Genomic DNA, 17,956 nt, shown 5'->3' on the forward strand with positions numbered 1-17,956 from the left:
AGTGCTTCCTACCTGCCCAGCACTGTACTAAGCGCTTGGGCAGACACAAAACAATCAGGTCCCACAGGGTGCTCACAATCTAAGTAGGAGGGAGAACAGGTAATGAATCCCCTGATGAGGGAACTGAGGCTCAGAGAAGTGAAGTGACTTGCCCAAGGGCATACAGCAGACACGTGTCACAGCCAGGATTAGAACGCAGGCCTCTGATTCTCAGGTCCGGGCTCTATCCACCAGGCCACACTGCTTCTCACTCTCTGGGTGTTCGCGACAATACAACCTCGCCAGGAACATGAAGATTTCCAGAGAGAATCTCCACCATGGCCTGGGGCTCAAGCTGCCATGGCCCAAACCACAGAGGGGCTTCGTCCCCTCACTGCTGCATCCACTAACCCCTCCCTCTGCCACTCTAACTTCTGACCCCACGACCAACAGTCCCGGCTCCCATTCCACCTAGACAAAGCCAGTCAGTAACTGTATTTATTCGTTCACTCAATCATATTTAGTTACTTCACTTCTCTGTCCCTCAGTTCTCTCATCTGTAAAATGAGGATTGAAACTGTGAGTCCCAAGTGGGACAGGAACTCTGCCCAACCTGATTTGCTCATATCCACTCCACCTCTTAGTATAGTGCTTGACACATAGTAGGAGCCCAACAAATACCACAATTATCATTATTATTATTACAATACAAAGGAATCAGCAGACATGTTCCCTGCCCATAATGACCTTACAGTCTAGAAAGCAATCAATCAATAGTATTTCCTGAGAATCTATTTTTTTATGGTGTTTGTTAAGTGCTTACTACGTGCCAGGCACTGTATTAAGCGCTGGGGCAGATACAAGGCTAGACACAGTCTATATCCCATATGGGGTTCACTGCCTTAATCCCCATTTTACAGATGAGGTAACTGAGGCACAAGGAGGTGAAGTGACTTGCACCAGGTCAAACAGCAGACAACCGGAGGAGCCGGAATTAGAACCCATGCCCTCTGACTCTCAGTCCCGAGCTCTCTCTATTAGACCACACTGCTTCTCACTGAGGCAAGACAACACGCTGAGCATTTGGAAGAATACAGCTACTCCATCCTTGACCTCAAAAAGCTTACATTCTATTGCGGAAGGCACACGTAGGATCTTATAGACAGAAGAGATGCTAAAAATGGAAAAGGGGATGAATTTGAGTTTAAGTAGCAGGGTATGAAAGTTGGTAGGTACAGAAGCAAGATGGCAGAGGTAAGTACAAGCTGAGCTGCTAGTTGAGGGAGAAGCTTCTAGGGTGCTGAAAAAGTAATCAGGGAAGGCTTCCTGGAGGAGATGTGCATTGGGAAGGACTCTGACATCAATGAGAGCCAGTGTGTGGTGGATTTTCATTCGTTCATTCAATAGTATTTATTGAGCGCTTACTATGTGCAGAGCACTGTACTAAGCGCTTGGAATGTACAAATCGGTAACAGATAGAGACGGTCCCTGCCCTTTGACGGGCTTACAGTCTAATCGGGGGAGACGGACAGACAAGAACAATAGCAATAAATAGAATCGAGGGGATGAACATCTCATTAACAAAATGAATAGGGTAATGAAAATATATACAGTTGAGCGGACGTGAAGGAGAGGGGAGTTCCACCCAGGAGGAATGGTGTGAACAAGGGGTTGGAGCTGGGAGAGAAGAGATTGAGGCACAGTGGGGAGTTTGGCTGCGAGTTGGAGCCTAGTGTGAGAACAGAGTAGATAAGTAAGAGGGAGAGAGCTGGTGGATGCGACTAGATGACCTAAAGTTTCTAGATCCGACCAGCCTCACGCTTTATGGTCTTGGGTTGTATTCCGGCCATGGACAGGGTCACTCACATAGGGGAAGACATTCCCAGATTGGCACCAGTTTTCCCTTTGTCGGGGAAGAGAAACCTGCAGTGTGGGGGAAGTAGGCAGTGAAGCCACAAGCCCTGGTGTGGTGATCCAGGCAGTCAGTCATTCATATTTACTGAACACTTACTGCGTGCAGAGCACTGCATTAAGCACTTGGGAGAGTACACTATAACAATAAACAGACACATATCCTGCCCATAACAAGCTTACAGTTTAGATGGGGAGACAGACATTAATATAAATAAAATTGCAGATATGTACATAAATTACTGATATGTAATTTATAAGAAGCAGCATGGCATAGTAGAAAGAGCAGGGGCCTGGGAGTCAGAAGGAACTGGGTTCTAATTCCAGCTCCCCACTTGTCTGCCATGTGACCTTGGGCAAGTTACTTCACTTCTCTGTGCCTCAGTTACCTCATTTGTAAAAGGGGGATTAAATCTACTGCCTCTAAGACTGCGAGCCCCATATAGGACAGGGACTGTATCCAACCTGATTAACTTGCATCTATCTCAGAGTTTAGAACAGTCCTTGGCACATAGTAAGCGCTTAACACATATGATCATTTTTATTATTATCTGAGGCCGTCCAGGAGCTTTCCCTCACAACACAAATTGGTTCCCTTTCCCGATTATTCCCCAACTCACACCGTTCCCTCCTTCCAAATCCATTTCACAACTGCACCTCTCCCCTTCACTCTCCTGCCTTTGATGATCTATTCCTTCCCATCATCAAAGCCCTCTTAAAAGGCCTCCTCCTTCATCAAGTCTTCCCTGATTCACACCCAACAGCCACACTTAGCCCTTCTGCATTTGCTTCCTATCCTCAGCACCTCTCTATGCTTTTTTTGGCTATTTGATGACTTCTTCAGCTATTTCATTCTGACAAAATTGCACTTCTTCCCCAGTGAGCTTTGCTCTTCCTCTTCCTACATGTGAATATTAGATTGGAAACTCCCCGAGGGCAAGGACTCCCTGTCTGAGTTCTGTTTAACTCTCCCAACCACCTAGTACAGTGTTCTACATTCAGTGGTCACTCAATAAATACGAATTTATTAATTGATTCAACAATTCCAACAGCAAAGGGGATGTATCCTGCTGAGCTTTTTTCCTGCCATCACCCTCTAGTGGCCTCCAACACACATTGCGCTTAGGCCATAAATAATAAATAATTTAAATAAATGTAAATAAATCATCATTTTGGATTGGGTTTCAGGTTTACTGCAAGTCAAACACTGGAGCCACAAGACAAAAGCAGATCAGACACAGTCCCTGCTCCTCAGTGGGGCTCACTGACTATGTGGGAAGAAGAACAGGTATCTATCATCCCCATTTTTACAGGGGGAAACTGAGGCCCGGAGAAGGTAAATGACTTGCCCAAAGTCCCACAGCAGGCAAACGGCAGAACTGGGAGTAGCACTCGGGTCTTCTGACTCCCAAGCCCGAGGTCTTTCCACTAGGTCACGCTGTATTTACTCCCTGCTATTTGTCACTGGCAAATAGACTGAAATCCAGGGTCAGGGTACAGAAGAATATTCTTTTATCCAAGGAGAGTTGCTCTGACTCAATCATGGCCTATATCTTCCGTCCAAACAGATTCCAGCCTGGCCTGGGGGGAGGGTGACAGTGGGCTTTCTTTTTTTTTTTATAGTATTTGTTAAATGCTGTTTATGTGCCAGGCACTGTTCTAAGTGCTGGGGTAGATAGAAGGTAGGCCACGCCGCTTCCTGCTCCCAGGACCCCACCCATACCAGATTTACATCTCCATGGTGTTTTTTCATTCTTGTTTCATGCCAGACACTGTACGAAATGCTGGGGTAGATACAGGCTACTCAGGTGTCCTATGCCTTTATCCCGGTTTTACAAATGAGATCACTGAGGCACAGAGAAGTGACTTGCTCTAGGTCACACAGCAGACAAGATCCGGGATTAGAACCCAGGTCCTTCTGACTCCCAGGCCCATGCTCTATCCATTAAGCTATGGTGCTATGTGATGTTTGTTAAGTGCTTACTATATGCAAGCACTGAACAAAGCGTTGGGGGTAGATAGAAGATAATTGGGCCACACGTGGGGCTTCCTGGCTAAGTAGGAGGAAGAACAGGTATTGAATTCCCATTTTGCAGATGAGGGAATGGAGGCACAGAGAAGTGAAGTTATTCTAGTCACACAGGAGACTAGAGGCGGAGCCCAGGTCCTGTAACTCTCAGGATGCTTCTCTGTCCAACCAGAGTTAAATGGCCCAGGGTTTCTTTCCTTAAGGGAAGCCAATTTCCATGTTTTCAAAATGGAAGCAGAAGCTCCCGGCGGAAGCCATTTCCCTTGAATCTTGTGCCTTGCATTTGTCTCTGAAGATTTCACCACTGACGGCATCCTAAAAAATGGCGGAAGCAATCTCTCTCTCTCTCTTTCTCTCCTCCTATTTCTCCACATTCCTTTGGCATTTTCTCTCCTGTCTTTCCTTACCGCCTGGCAAAAGGAATCGCCTCCTCTGCCAGCATTAAATGTCTCCAAGTCAATCCGGTCGGGATCATTTTAGATGGGTTTCTGGAGTCAGTCGTGGCTGAGGAACCTCAAAGAGCAGTCCTGTGACAGAGCCGCTTAGAAAGGTTAAATCCCTCCCTGCTTCCACCGGACGGGCACCCTCTTCGATTCGTCAAACAGGCCGGCCGGCCCTTGCTGTCAGGAACATCTCTGCCACAAGACACAGGGCCTGGTCTCTCTAGATTGTCAACCCTTTGTGACAGGGAATGTGTCTGTTTATTTCTACATTGTACTTTCCTAAATGCTTACTACAGCGCTCTGCACACAGTAAGGGCTCAATAAATACTATGGCCCGACTGGCTGAAGCGATAACCAGAACCCCAAGGAGCAGTCGGCCCGGCCGCTGGTGGTTCCGGCAGCGTTGAATATTTAAAACAGGAATTACAATCCTCATGGGGAGGATCATGATCTGGCTGCTCTTGTGAAATATTTAACAAGTGATTGTCCTGCTTCAGACTGAACCTGGTGAAGACCTGATGACCCAACCGCAGACTCGATGGGTCCCCTCCACCATTTTTTTTCCCCATGGTATTTGTTAAGTGCTGCCTATGTGCCAAGCACTGTTCTAAGCACTGAGGTAGATATACGCTAATAAGGTTGGACACAATCCCTTTCCCACATGGGGCCCAATCCCCATTTGACAGACGAGGGAACTGAGGCACAGAGAAGTGAAGTCACTTGCCCAAGGTCACACAGCAGACAAGTGGCGAAGCTGGAATTAGAACCCAGGTCCTTCTGACTTCTGCCCGGGAGCAGCCGGATAATCAACTTGAAGATGAATTAAATAAATCATATTTAGTGAATGCTATGTAATCCCTTTATTCACCCCCTCCCCCGCCCCCAGCACTTATGTACATATCCCTAATTTATTTCTATTAATGTCTGTCTCCTCCTCTAGACTGTAAGCTTGTTGTGGACAGGGAATGTATTTACCAACTCTGGCAGAAACACCATTGCCTAGTGGATAGAGCTCGGGCCTGGGCGTCTGAAGGACCTGTGTTCTAGTCCCGGGTCTACCTCCTGTCTGCCGTGTGACCCAGTTCCCTCATCTGTAAAAAATGGGTATTAAGACTGTGAACCCCATTGTATCTACCCCAGCGTTTAGAGCAGTGCCTGGCCCATAGTAAGCACTTAACAAATACCATAAAAACAAAACAAAAACAATCTGTTATATTGCATTCTCATGCGATTAGCACACAGTAAGCACTCAACAAACATGATGGATTGATTAATAATACGGATGATTTTGGAGGGGGGCTGACTCAGAAGTCTCCATGTGGGGAATCACGAGAAGGGAATGGGCTGACTGAATTCAGGGTCGAGCTGACAGGCCCAAATTACCCACTTCCAGTAAAGCCCAGACACTGAGGAACAGAGGCTAAATCTAAGCAGCATGGCCTAGTGGATAGAGCATGGACCTGGAAGTGAGAAGCACCTGAGTTCTCATACTGTCTCCTGTCACTTGTCTGCTGTGTGACCTTAGGTAAGTCATGTAACTTCTCTTTGTCTCCTGTCAGTTCCCTCATCTGGCCATATGGGCCATGGACTGTGTCCAATCTGAGTAATTTGTATCTACCCCAGCACTTAGCACAGTGCCTGGCACATAGTAAGAGCTTAACAAATACTATTTAAAAAAAAATCCTCACTTTTAAATGATCCCAGTCCCCTTCCTGGCCCATCTGGTGCTCCAAACCATGTGCCCAAGTTGGGGTTCGAATGAGGGGAAGAGGGCATGCGGGTCTGAGCCAAACCAAAAAGCGGATCCACCAACAGCCCCCCCGCCCTCTGTCCCCACCAACACAGCCAGCACCCCCTTCTCTGCCTTGTCTTATGCCGTCGAGTAGTCTCCGACCCATACCGACGCCATGGACACATCTCTCCCCGAACGCCCCACTCTCCATCTGCAATCGTTCTGGAAGTGTATCCATAGTTTTCTTGATAAAAATACAGAAGCGGCTTGCCATTGCCTTCTTCCGTGCAGTCGACTTGAGTCTCCGCTCTCGACTATCTCCCATGCTGCTGCTGCCCAGGAGAGGTGAGTTTTGACTTGCAGCAGATTGCCTTCCACTTGCTAGCCACTGCCCAAACTAGGAATGGAATGGGTAGGCCTCTGCTCAAGACTCCCTCCCATAGCCGAGACTTGTAGGGTACTGGAAACTCTCCAGGTGCCACTGTGAGAGGGGAACCCTCTTCTTTAGGCTACCCAAAACCTGCTCTCAGGACGGGTGTGCATTACTCTTCCAGACAGACCTTTGAACCCTCAGTAAGGAGAACTCAGCTTCCTTGCTGCCCTCCCTGCCCAACAAGGTGGGGGGCAAGGACCAGTGAGGTCAGATAAGGTCAGAAGGGCCAGCTCAACCTCAAATTTGGCCCCGAGAAGGCTTCTTCCTGGATTAGCATAATTAGCATTTCTTGAATGAGGGTGGGGATGAGGCAGGGTGATGACCTTTGCACAGGAGTGTTAATCAAACCCCCAATCTGGATTTGAAAGAATCCCCTCAGTGAGAAAGACAAAAATATTCTCAGGCCTGGGGTTGGGAGGCTGGAGGGGGAGGTTGACAAATCCCCTGGGGTTGGGGAAAGATTCACTCAAAGATCTACACTTAAGAAAAAGGGAAGTGGGGGGCGGGGGGCGAGAAACAGTCAGTCATATTTATCGAGTGCTTACCTTGTGCAGAACTCTGTACTAAGCACTTGGGAGAGTACAATAATAACAATAAACGTACACATTCCCTGCCCTCAAGGAGCGTACAGTCTAGAGGGGGAGACAGATATTAACAGAAATAAATTAGATATGAGCATAAGTGTGGTGGGGCTAGGATGGGGGATGAATAAAGGGAGCAAGTCAGAACGATGCAGAAGGGAGAGGAAGGGAAGGAGGGCTTACTTAGGGAAGGCCTCTTGGAGGAGATGTGCCTTCAATAAGGCTTTGAAGGTAGGGGAAAGTAAACGTATGTTGGATATGAAGAGGGAGGATATTCCAGGCCGGAGGCACGCCACGGGTGAGAGGTCCCCAGCGGGATAGAAATCAAGCTAGCATTACGGAGCGAAGTGTGTGGGCTGAGTAGGAGAGTAGGATGGTGAGGTAGGAGGGGACAAGGTGATTGAGTGCTTTAAAGCAGACGATAAGGAGTTTCTGTTTGATGGAGGTGGATGGGCAACCCCTGGAGGTTCTTGAGGAGTGGCCTGAACGTTTCTGTAGAAAAAAGAATCCAGGCAGCAGAGTGAAATATGGATTGGAGCAGGGAGGGGCAGGGAGGAGGCTGATAGAGTAGTCAAGGCGGAACAGGCTGACTGGATTAACATGGTAGCAGCTTGGCTGGAGAGAAAGGGAAGGATTTTAGTGACGTCGTGCAGGTCGAACAGACAGGATTTAGTGGTGGATTGAGCGTGTGGGTTGAATGAGAGGGGTCCCCGCTTGCCTCTGCCTTTGCCCCAGCCCGGAAGCGACTCTACTCACCAGGCAGCCCTCCCCCAGCCAGCCCTGGACGCAGGCTGCGGTGGGGCCCGGGACCTGGGCGCGCAGGGCCGCCCTCTCCCTGGGGTCCTCCAACACCTCCAACGCCGCCCTCAGCTCTTCCAGGAGGGGCAGCACGGGGAAGGGGTTCAGGTACGCCGACGGGGAGGGACACCCCGGGTCGTAGACCCCGTTGGGGTATTCTGGGGACGTTTTGGTACCTGCAACCAGAGACACAGATTCAGTCTGGTTGAGACGCACGCAGGAATCGTAAAGATAATAATACTGGAGTACACCTGGAATTTGCACTAACTTCTAAATTTCCTCAGGATTTGCAAAATGATGATAATATTTATGGTATTTGCTAAGCGCTTACTATGTGCCATGCACTGTACAGGGCACTGGGGTAGATATAAGATAAACAGGCCCCATATGGGACTCAAAAACTAAGTAGGAGGGAGAACAGGTATTGAATTCCCATTCTGCAGATGAGGGAACTGAGATACCGAAAAGTACTTGCCCAAGGTCACACAGCAGACAAGAGGTGGAGTTGGGAATCGAACCCAGTACCTCTGACTTCCAGGCCTGGGCTCTTTCCACTAGGCCATGCTGCCCCTATCTTAGTTTATCCTTCAGACCTCAGGATACAGGGGTTATTAAGACTCAGTTCGGGGACCCTTTTCCCACTCAAGGCTTTGCCTACCCCCTCTATCAATCAATCGATGGTATTTACTGAATGCTTAATCAATCATTCATATTACCAAGCACTTACTGCAGATGACAATACTAAGCACTTGGTGTAACACAATCGAGTTGTAACACAATAGAGTTGGTAGATAGGAGGGAACTTACAGTGCACGAGGCAGGGACAGACACTAAAATAAAATTCTAGCTGGTAGGTTGGCATAAGGTCAGTGGGGGAGGCAGACAGTAAAACACAAGTAGCGGAAGTAGCAGAGTGTAATGCTATCGGTCAGTGGTTCTATTGAGTGCTTACTATGTGCAGAGGACTGCACTAAATTTTGGGGAGAGTACAATACAACAGAATTAGCAGACACTTGTTCCCTGCCCGGAAAGAGCTTACAGTTTAGAGTTATGTTCATAAGGTCTGTAAGGTGATTATCAAAGTGCTTAAAAGGTGCAGACCTATGTGCATACATGACAGATTGTGAGCTCTTGTGGACAGGAATGTGTCTGTCTGTTGTTCATTGTACTCTCCCAAGCGCTTAGTTTGGTGCTTTGCACACAGTAAAAGCCCAATAAATGCAATTGAATGAATGAATGAGGGGAGGCTGTGTGTGGTGAGGAAAATGGGAGATACAGGAAGGCCTCTTGGAGGAGCTGTGACTTTACTAGCAGTTTGAAGCAGATGACACTCAAATCTACCTGGATACCCTGGTTTTTTTTAGTAGTATTTAAGCACTTACTATGTTATATAAGCACTTATTGTTATATTGCACTCTCCTATGTGCTTAGTATTCATTCATTCAATTGTATTTATTGAGCGCTTACTGTGTGCAGAGCACTGTACTAAGCGCTTGGAAATTACAATTCGGCAATGGATAGAGACAATCCCTACCCAACAACGGGCTCACAGTCTACAGTGCTCTGCACACAGTAAGTGCTCAATAAATATGATTAACTATGTGCCAGGCTCCCTAGTGACTGCTGGGGTAGATACAAGATCATCAGGTTGGACATAGCCCCTGTCCCCCATGGGGCTCACAGTCATAATCCCCATTTTAGAGATGAAGTCACTGAGGCCCAGAGAAGTGAAGTGACTTGCTCAAGATCCCACAGCAAACGGCAGAGCTGGGATTAGAACTGGACTCCTAGGCCCACGCTGCTTCTCTGATTTGACTCCTTCCCCTCTCGTCTATAATCTCCCAACTCTTCCTCCCTCCAGGATAATGCTAGCTGGATATTCCACCAGCACCAATCAATCTATCAGTGGCATTTATTGAGTACTACTGTGTGAGGAGCACTCTATTAACCACTTGTGAGAGTACAGTGCAAGCAATCGTATTTACCGGGCTCTTGCTGTGTGCAGAGCTCTGTGCTAAGTTCCTGGGAGAGGACAGGAGGCAGGGAGGTCAGCAAGGAGGCTGAAGCAGTAGTCAAGGTTGGGTATAAGGGCTTGGATGAGTATAGTAGCAGTTTGGATGCAGAGTAAAGGGTGAATTTTAGTAATGTTGTGAAGGAGGAACTGACAGGATTTAATGAGAGACTGAATTTGTAGGTTGAACGAGAGGGGACTCAAAGATTGTTGTTGTCTCATGCTGTCGAGTCACGTCCCACCCACAGCGATGCCAAGGGCACATCTCTCCCAAAACGCCCCACCTCCATCTGCAGTCGCTTTGGTAGTATCCACAGGGTTTTCTTGGTAAAAATACGGAAGCGATTTACCACTGACTCCTTCCACGCAGTAAACTTGAGTCTTCGCCCTCGACTTTCTCCCATGCCACTGCTGCCCAGCACAGGTGAGTTTTGATCTGTAGCAGATTGCCTTCCTCTAGCTAGCCACTGCCCAAGCTAGGAATGGAATGGGTCGGCCTCTGCTTGACTCTCCCTCCCATAGTCGAGATTGGTAGAGTACTGGAAAGTCACCAGGTGCGACCCTGAGAGGTGGAGTCAAGGATAATGCTAAGCATATGGGCTCGTGAGACGAGAGGATGGGGGTGTGGCATAAAGTAATGTGAAAGTCAGGGGGAGAATAAGGTTTGTGTGGGAAGATAAGAAGTTCTGATTTGGACATGTTAAGTTTGAGGTGTTGGGAGTCATCCACATAGAGATCTCCTGAAGGCAGGAGAAAATGCTAGACTGAAAAGAAGGGGAGAGATCAGGGTTGGAAATATAGATTTGGGAATCATCTGCAAAGACGTGGGTGAAGCCATGGGAGCGAATGAGTTCACTGAAGGAGTGACTGTAGATGGAGAATAGACGGGGATTCAGAACTGAGCCTTGAGGGCCTCTCAAGGCCAGAGGTTGGGAAGCGGAGGATATGCCCATGAAAGGGACTGAGAATGAGCGGCAAGAGAGATAAGAGAACTGACCAGGGGAGGACAGTGTCAGTGAAACCAACATTGGATAATTTTCCAGGAGAAGGGGTGGTCGACAGTATCGAAGGCAGCTGAGAGGTTAAGGAGAATTAGGATGGATAGAGGCCACTGGATTTGGCATAAAGGTCACTGGTGACCTTTGAGAGAGTGGTTTCTGTGGCGTGAAGGAGGCAGAAGCCAGAGTGGAGGGGTTCAAGCAGAGAAATGGAGGAGGGAAAGTGGTAAGGCAGCAGGTGTGAGAGTTTGGAGAGGAACTGTAGGAGGGAGATGGGGTGATAACTGGAGGGAGCCATGGAGTCACAGGAGGAGGTTTTTAGGATAGGGGAGACATGAGCAAGTTTGAAAGCAGTGGGGAAGAAGCCACTGGAGAACAAATTGATGAAGATTTTGGTCAGGGATGGAAGAAGGAAGGGGGTAAGTGTTTTGGTAAGGTCCCAAGGGATGGGGTTGGAAGTGCAGGTGGAAGTCATAGATTTTGTGAGGAGGCGGGAGATCTCCTCGAGATGATTCCGGGAAAGATGGGAGCTCAACACATCCAAAATGTATTTTAGCGCTTATTACGTGCAGAGCACTGTACTAAGCACTTGGGAGAGTACAATACAACAGAATTAGCAGATATATTCCCTGCCCATCCTACTGAGCCCTTTCAATCCATCCAATCAATGGTATTTATTGAGTCTTTACTGGGTGCTGTGAAATGCACTAGATTCATTCATTCAGTAGTGTATAATGAGTGCTTACTGTGTGCAGAGCAATGTACTAAGTGCTTGGGACATTACAAAGGAGTTGGTAGGCATGATCCCTGCCTGTAAGAAGCATACAGTCTACAGGAAACAGTCATGAAAGTAAATGGCAGATAGGAGATATAGAGTATAAGAATATTTACACGTGCACGGTGGGGCTGGGGCATCAAAGTGTTTACGGGGTACAAGTCGAGCGCAGAGTCTAAGCAGAGAGGAGGGGAGAGAGGTGAAATGAAGGGCTTAATCTGGGATGGCCTCTTGGAGGAGATGTGACTTGGTTCCGAAGGTGAGGAGAGCGGTAGATTGTCAGACATGGAAGGGGAGGAAGTTCCAAGCTGAGAGAGGACATGGAGCGGAAGCCGACGGCAAGACAGATGGGATCGAGGTAGTGAGTCGGTTGGCGTTAGAAGAGCGAGGCGGGTGGGTTGGGTTGGGGTAGGAGATCACTGAGGTACGGTAGACAGAGAGCTGATTGTCTCCAAGTGCTTAGTACAGTTCACTGCACACAGTAATAATAATTATTGTACTGGTATCTGTTGAGCATTTACCACGTGCCAAGCACTGTCACAAATGAGGAAACTGAGGCACTGAGAAGTTAAGTAACTGGCCCTAGGTCCCACAGAAGGATCTAGAATTGGGAACCCAAGACTGTCAGTTCCCTGATCGGTGCTCTTTCCACTGCATCACACCTGTCTTTCTTTAGTACAGAACAGCAGGTTTACACTATGGGGTCAGATTCAGACCCTGGTTAACTTTTCCATGTTCCTCCATCTCAGCACAGTACATGCACGGAACAGATTTATTCATTCCATGAGAGACTGAGCAAGAACCCAAACTATGCCAAACCAAGGGAAGTGGCGTGGCCTAGTGGATAAAGCACGATCCTAGGAGCCAGAGGGCCTGCGTTCTAACTCCGGCTCTGCTGGGTGACCTTAAGCAAGCCACTTAACTCCTCCGTGCCTGTCCCATCAGCTGCAAAATGGGAATTCAGTCCTGTTGGCCCTTCTCCTTAGACTGAGCCCCACGTGGGGCAGAGACCGTGTCTGACTCGATGAATCTGGAACAGGGTTCAATCCACAGGGTGAGTTTAAACACTGTAAAAAAAAAACACCCTGTCTGCTGTAGGTCCTGAGCTCAACCAGCTGGTGGCACCAAGTCTATGGCCAACAGCTTCCAGAAAGTCTAAGAAATAAGTAAGAGTTTGAGAAACAGGCCAAAGTTCCTAGGGCACAGCACACGGGTCAGAGCTGGGCAAAGCCCCAGGGGAATCTACCCCCAGGGGTGGTCGGCAGCCCGGAGATTTGCAAAGGGCAAAGAAGCAGCGTGGCCTAGCGGATAGAGCACCGGCCTGGGCTTCGGAAGGACCGGAGTTCTAGTTCCAGTTCTCCGCCGCTTGCCTGTTGTGTGACCCTAGGCAAGTCACTTAACTTCTCCATGCCTCGCTGCCTTCATCTGTAAAATGGGGATTAGGAGGGTGAGCTCCATGTAGGACAGAGACTGTGTCCGATCTAATTTGCTTGTGTCCACTCCAGGGCTTAGAATAGTGCTTGGCACATAATCAGTGCTTAACAAACACTATACATATATTCGTAATATATATATATATATATATTAGTACTATTAGTGTACAGATATATTAATAACTATAAATAAAGCTCCCAGCCAGGATGAGCAGAGCGGTGTGTATTCAAAAACATTTTTAAAATTATATATATACAGAATAGAGGGAGGAATTGGAATTTAAACAGAAACATGAATGGGAGAGACAGTGATGGGGTGAGGTATATATATATATATATATGCATATATAGGCTTTGCATTTGCTTTGTATATGTTTTGTTTAGTAAGTGCTTAACAAATACCAACATTATTATATATATGCACATATAATGATAATGATAGTACTTGTTAAGTGCTTACTATGTGCAAAGCACTGTTCTAAGTGCTGGGTGTGTGTGTGTGTGTGGGGGGAGAATATAAGGTGATCAGGTTGCCCCAAGTGGGGCTCACAGTCTTCATCCCTATTTTACAGATGAGGTAACTGAGGCCCAGAGAAGTTAAGTTGCCCAAAGACAGGCAGAGCCGGGATTAGAACCCATGACCTCGGGCTCCCAAGCCCATGCTCTTTCCACTGAGCCATATATCTATCTATATATAAATATATGTGCAAGCACACTGAATGCCCTTTTTCTGTCTCCTGTAGATTGCAAGATCCTTGAGGGCAGGGATCATATCTACCAACTCTGCTGGATTGTACTTTCCCAATTACTTAGTACAGTGCTCTGCACATAGTAGGCACTCGACAGATGCTGTTACTTGATTTCTTCTAAGGGCAATTCTTACTGAATAAGGTTCCTCACAGCAAGCCCACCCGGCAGAGATCTCTTTACCCAACCCTGTCTTGTCTTATGCTGTCCTCCCCCTACCATCCTTTAACTATTGGAGTTCCTCAAGGGTCAGTTCTTGGCCCTCTTCTGTTCTCCATTTACACTCACTCCCTCGGTGAACTCATTCGCTCTCACATCTTCGACTACCATCTCTACGCAGATGACACGCAGATCTACATCTCCACCCCTGTCCTCTCCCCCTCCCTTCAGGCCCGCATCTCCTCCCGCCTCCGGGACGTCTCCACCTGGATGTCGGCCCGCCACCTAAAACTCAACATGAGCAAGACTGAGCTCCTCATCTTCCCTCCCAAACCCGGTCCTCTCCCAGACTTCTCTATCACCGTGGATGGCACGACCATCCTTCCCGTCTCTCGGGCCCGCGATCTCGGTGTCATCCTTGACTCGTCTCTCTCGTTCACTCCACACATCCTATCCGTTACCGAGACCCGCCGGTTTCACCTCTACAATATCGCCAAGATCCGCCCTTTCCTCTCCACCCAAACGGCTACCTTACTGCTACGGGCTCTCGTTATATCCCGGCTAGACTACTGTGTCGGCCTTCTCTCCGACCTCCCTTCCTCCTCTCTCGCCCCGCTCCGGTCTATTCTTCACTCCGCCGCCCGGCTCATCTTCCCGCAGAAACGATCTGGGCATGTCACTCCCCTTCTCAAACAACTCCAGTGGTTGCCTATCGACCTCCGCTCCAAACAAAAACTCCTCACTCTAGGCTTCGAGGCTCTCCATCACCTTGCCCCTTCCTACCTCTCCTCCCTTCTCTCTTTCTACCGTCCACCCCGCACGCTCCGCTCCTCCGCCGCCCACCTCCTCGCCGTCCCTCGGTCTCGCCCGTCCCGCCGTCGACCCCCGGGCCGCGTCCTCCCGCGGTCCCGGAACGCCCTCCCTCCTCACCTCCGCCAAACTGATTCTCTTCCCCTCTTCAAAACCCTACTTAAAACTCACTTCCTCCAAGAGGCCTTCCCAGACTGAGCTCCTCTTCTCCCTCTACTCCCTCTGCCACCCCTTTACCTCTCCTCAGCTAAATCCTCTTTTTCCCCTTTTCCCTCTGCTCCTCCACCTCTCCCTTCCCATCCCCACAGCACTGTACTCGTCCGCTCAACTGTATATATTTCCGTTACCCTATTTATTTTGTTAATGAATTGTACATCGCCTTGATTCTATTTAGTTGCCATTGTTTTTACGAGATGTTCTTCCCCTTGACTCTATTTATTGCCATCTGTCCGTCTCCCCCGATTAGACTGTAAGCCCGTCAAACGGCAGGGACTGTCTCTATCTGTTGCCGACTTGTTCATTCCAAGCGCTTAGTACAGTGCTCTGCACATAGTAAGCGCTCAATAAATACTATTGAATGAATGAATGAAAGTTGTCTCTGACCCAGCGTGACTCCACTGAAACGTCTTTTCCAGAGTGCCCCGCCTTCATCTGCAAAAGTTCTGGTAGTGTATCCATAGTGTTTCCTTGGTAAAAATGTGGAAGTTGTTTACCAATGCTTTCTTCCACACAGTAAATTTGAGTCTCCCGCCCCCGACTCTCTCCCATGCCGCTGCTGCCCTGCACCGGTGAGTTTTGACTTGTAGCAGATTGCCTGCCACTAGCTAGCCGTTACCCAACCTACGAATGGAATGGATAGGCCTCTGCTTGACTGTCCCTCCCCTAGCTGAGACTACTAGCGAACTGGAAACTCTACTGGAAACTCTCCAGGTGTGATCCTGAGAGGGAACCCAACCCTGAAAATGCTGCCTACTTTGCCTTTACCCATCTAACATTTTGGAGGGACAGTGGGGGATGGAGAGGGGAGTGGGGATGGACAAACACTTGGGTTTTGGATTCTTGCTTTTCCCTCCGATGAGCATGAAGCTATTTTCCGGGTGGTCGGCCTTTGATTCCACCTCCTTTCAGTTTTGCGTCCACAGCATTTTTGAACATATCCATAATTTCTTTCTATTAATGACTGTCTCCCCCGCCAGACTATAAGCTCATTATGGGCAGGGAACATGTCTACCAATTCAGTTATTTTTCTATCCCAAGAGCTTTGTACAGTGCTCTGCACACAATAAATTGATTGCATTCTTCATTAATAAAATAATCTCGCACCCAGAATTTACTCTGCCACTTTCCCCCAGAGAAATATCTAAGTCCTGAGGGCCAGGATCATTTTAGCTAACTATATTGTTTTCTCCCAAGAGCTCTGTACAGCTCTCTGCACACAGTAAGCACTCAAATTGATTGATTACACTCTTTTCTGCATTATTAAAATAAAATAATCTCCCACCCACTTTCCCTGCCACTTTCCTCCAGAGGAATATACAAGTCCTGAGGGCCCGGAACTTGACTTTTTGTACTCTCCCAAGCCTTTGCACAGTACAATGCTTTGCACACAATAAGCACTCAGTTTGCGGATAAGGTCCCAGCAACTATTATTCCCATTTTACAGATGGATCAGGCCTGGATCTGCCCTAGCGTATCAGCTGCCTGGATCAGACAGTCAATTGTATTTATTGAGCACTGACCGTGCGCAGAACACTGTATTATGCACTTGGGAGAGTATAACAGACATATTCCCTGCCCACAATGAGATTACAGTCTAGAGGTGGAAACAGACATTAATATAATTACAGGTATGTAATAATCATGTTGGTATTTGTTAAGTGCTTACTACAGGCAGAGCACTGTTCTAAGTGCTGAGGTAGATACAGGGGAATGAGGTTGTCCCACGTGAGGCTCACAGTCTTCATCCCCATTTTACAGATGAGGGAACTGAGGCACAGAGAAGTGAAGTGACTGCCCACAGTCACACAGCTGACAAGGGGCAGAGTAGGGATACATGTACATAAGTGCTGTGGGGCTGGGAGGATGGATGAATAAAGGGAGCGAGTCAGGGTGATGCAAAAGGAAGTTGAAGAAAAGGAAAAGAGGGCTTAGTCAAGGAAGGCCTCTTTGGGGAGATGCGCCTTCAGTAAGGCTTCGAAGAAGGGGAGAGTCATTGTCAGCTATGGGGAGGGAGGGCGTGGGCAAGAGGTCGGTGGCAAGACAGATGAGATTGAGGAATAGTGGAAGGTTGGCATTAGCGGAGTGAAATGTGTGGGCTAGTTGGCTCAGTGGAAAGAGCCCGGGCTTGGGAGTCAGAGGTCATGGGTTCAAATCCCGGCTCCGCCACTGGTCAGCTGTGTGACTTTGGGCAAGCCACTTAACTTCCCTGTGCCTCAGTTACCTCATCTGTAAAAGGGGGATTAAAACTGTGAGCTCCACGTGGGACAACCTGATCACCTTGTATCCCCCAGCGCTTAGAACAGTGCTTTGCACAAAGTAAGTGCCTAACAAATACCACCATTATTAGTAGGAGAGTAGAAAGGTGAGGTAGGAGGAGGCAAGGTGATTGAATGTTAGAGAAGCAGCATGGCTCAGTGGAAAGAGCATGGGCTTGGGAGTCAAAGGTCATGAGTTCGCATCCCAGCTCTGCCATTTGTCAGCTGTGTGCCTGTGGGCAAGTCACTTAACTTCTCTGTGCCTCAGTTACCTCATCTGTAAAATGGGGATGAAGACTGTGAGCCCCACATGGGACAACCTGATTACCTGTATCTACCCCAGCGCTTAGAACAGTGCTCTGCACATAGTAAGCACTTAACAAATACTAACATTATTATTAATGTTTTAAAGCCAATGGTGAGGAATAAACCTAGCACTTTGGGTCTAGACAATAAGTTACCCCACACCCAGCTTAGATACCCCAGCGCTTGGTACAATGCTCATCATGTAGTGACATGCTTACCTACCACAATTTTACTCCTTTACATTCAACTTCCTTTCAAACACACTTCCTAACAAGCTTCACATGCTCTATTTAATTTCTTTTTTGAGAGAGTGCTGTGTGTTCACGAACCAAGTTGA

General features: G+C 48.1%; 1 protein-coding gene across 5 annotated transcripts in view; it reads right to left on the minus strand.

Moving 5' to 3' along the window:
- PPFIBP2 (PPFIA binding protein 2) overlaps positions 1-17,956 on the minus strand; it is a 171,462-nt gene that overhangs the window by 105,072 nt on the left and 48,434 nt on the right. For all 5 annotated transcript variants that reach the window (XM_029059793.2, XM_029059792.2, XM_029059791.2 and 2 more), the window contains exon 3: positions 7,865-8,082. In XM_029059793.2, coding sequence (XP_028915626.1) covers positions 7,865-8,082 — 218 coding nt within the window. The remainder of the gene's footprint in view (positions 1-7,864; positions 8,083-17,956) is intronic.

Source organism: Ornithorhynchus anatinus, chromosome 3 (genome assembly GCF_004115215.2).
Source record: "Ornithorhynchus anatinus isolate Pmale09 chromosome 3, mOrnAna1.pri.v4, whole genome shotgun sequence".
Taxonomy (NCBI): Eukaryota; Metazoa; Chordata; class Mammalia; order Monotremata; family Ornithorhynchidae; genus Ornithorhynchus; species Ornithorhynchus anatinus.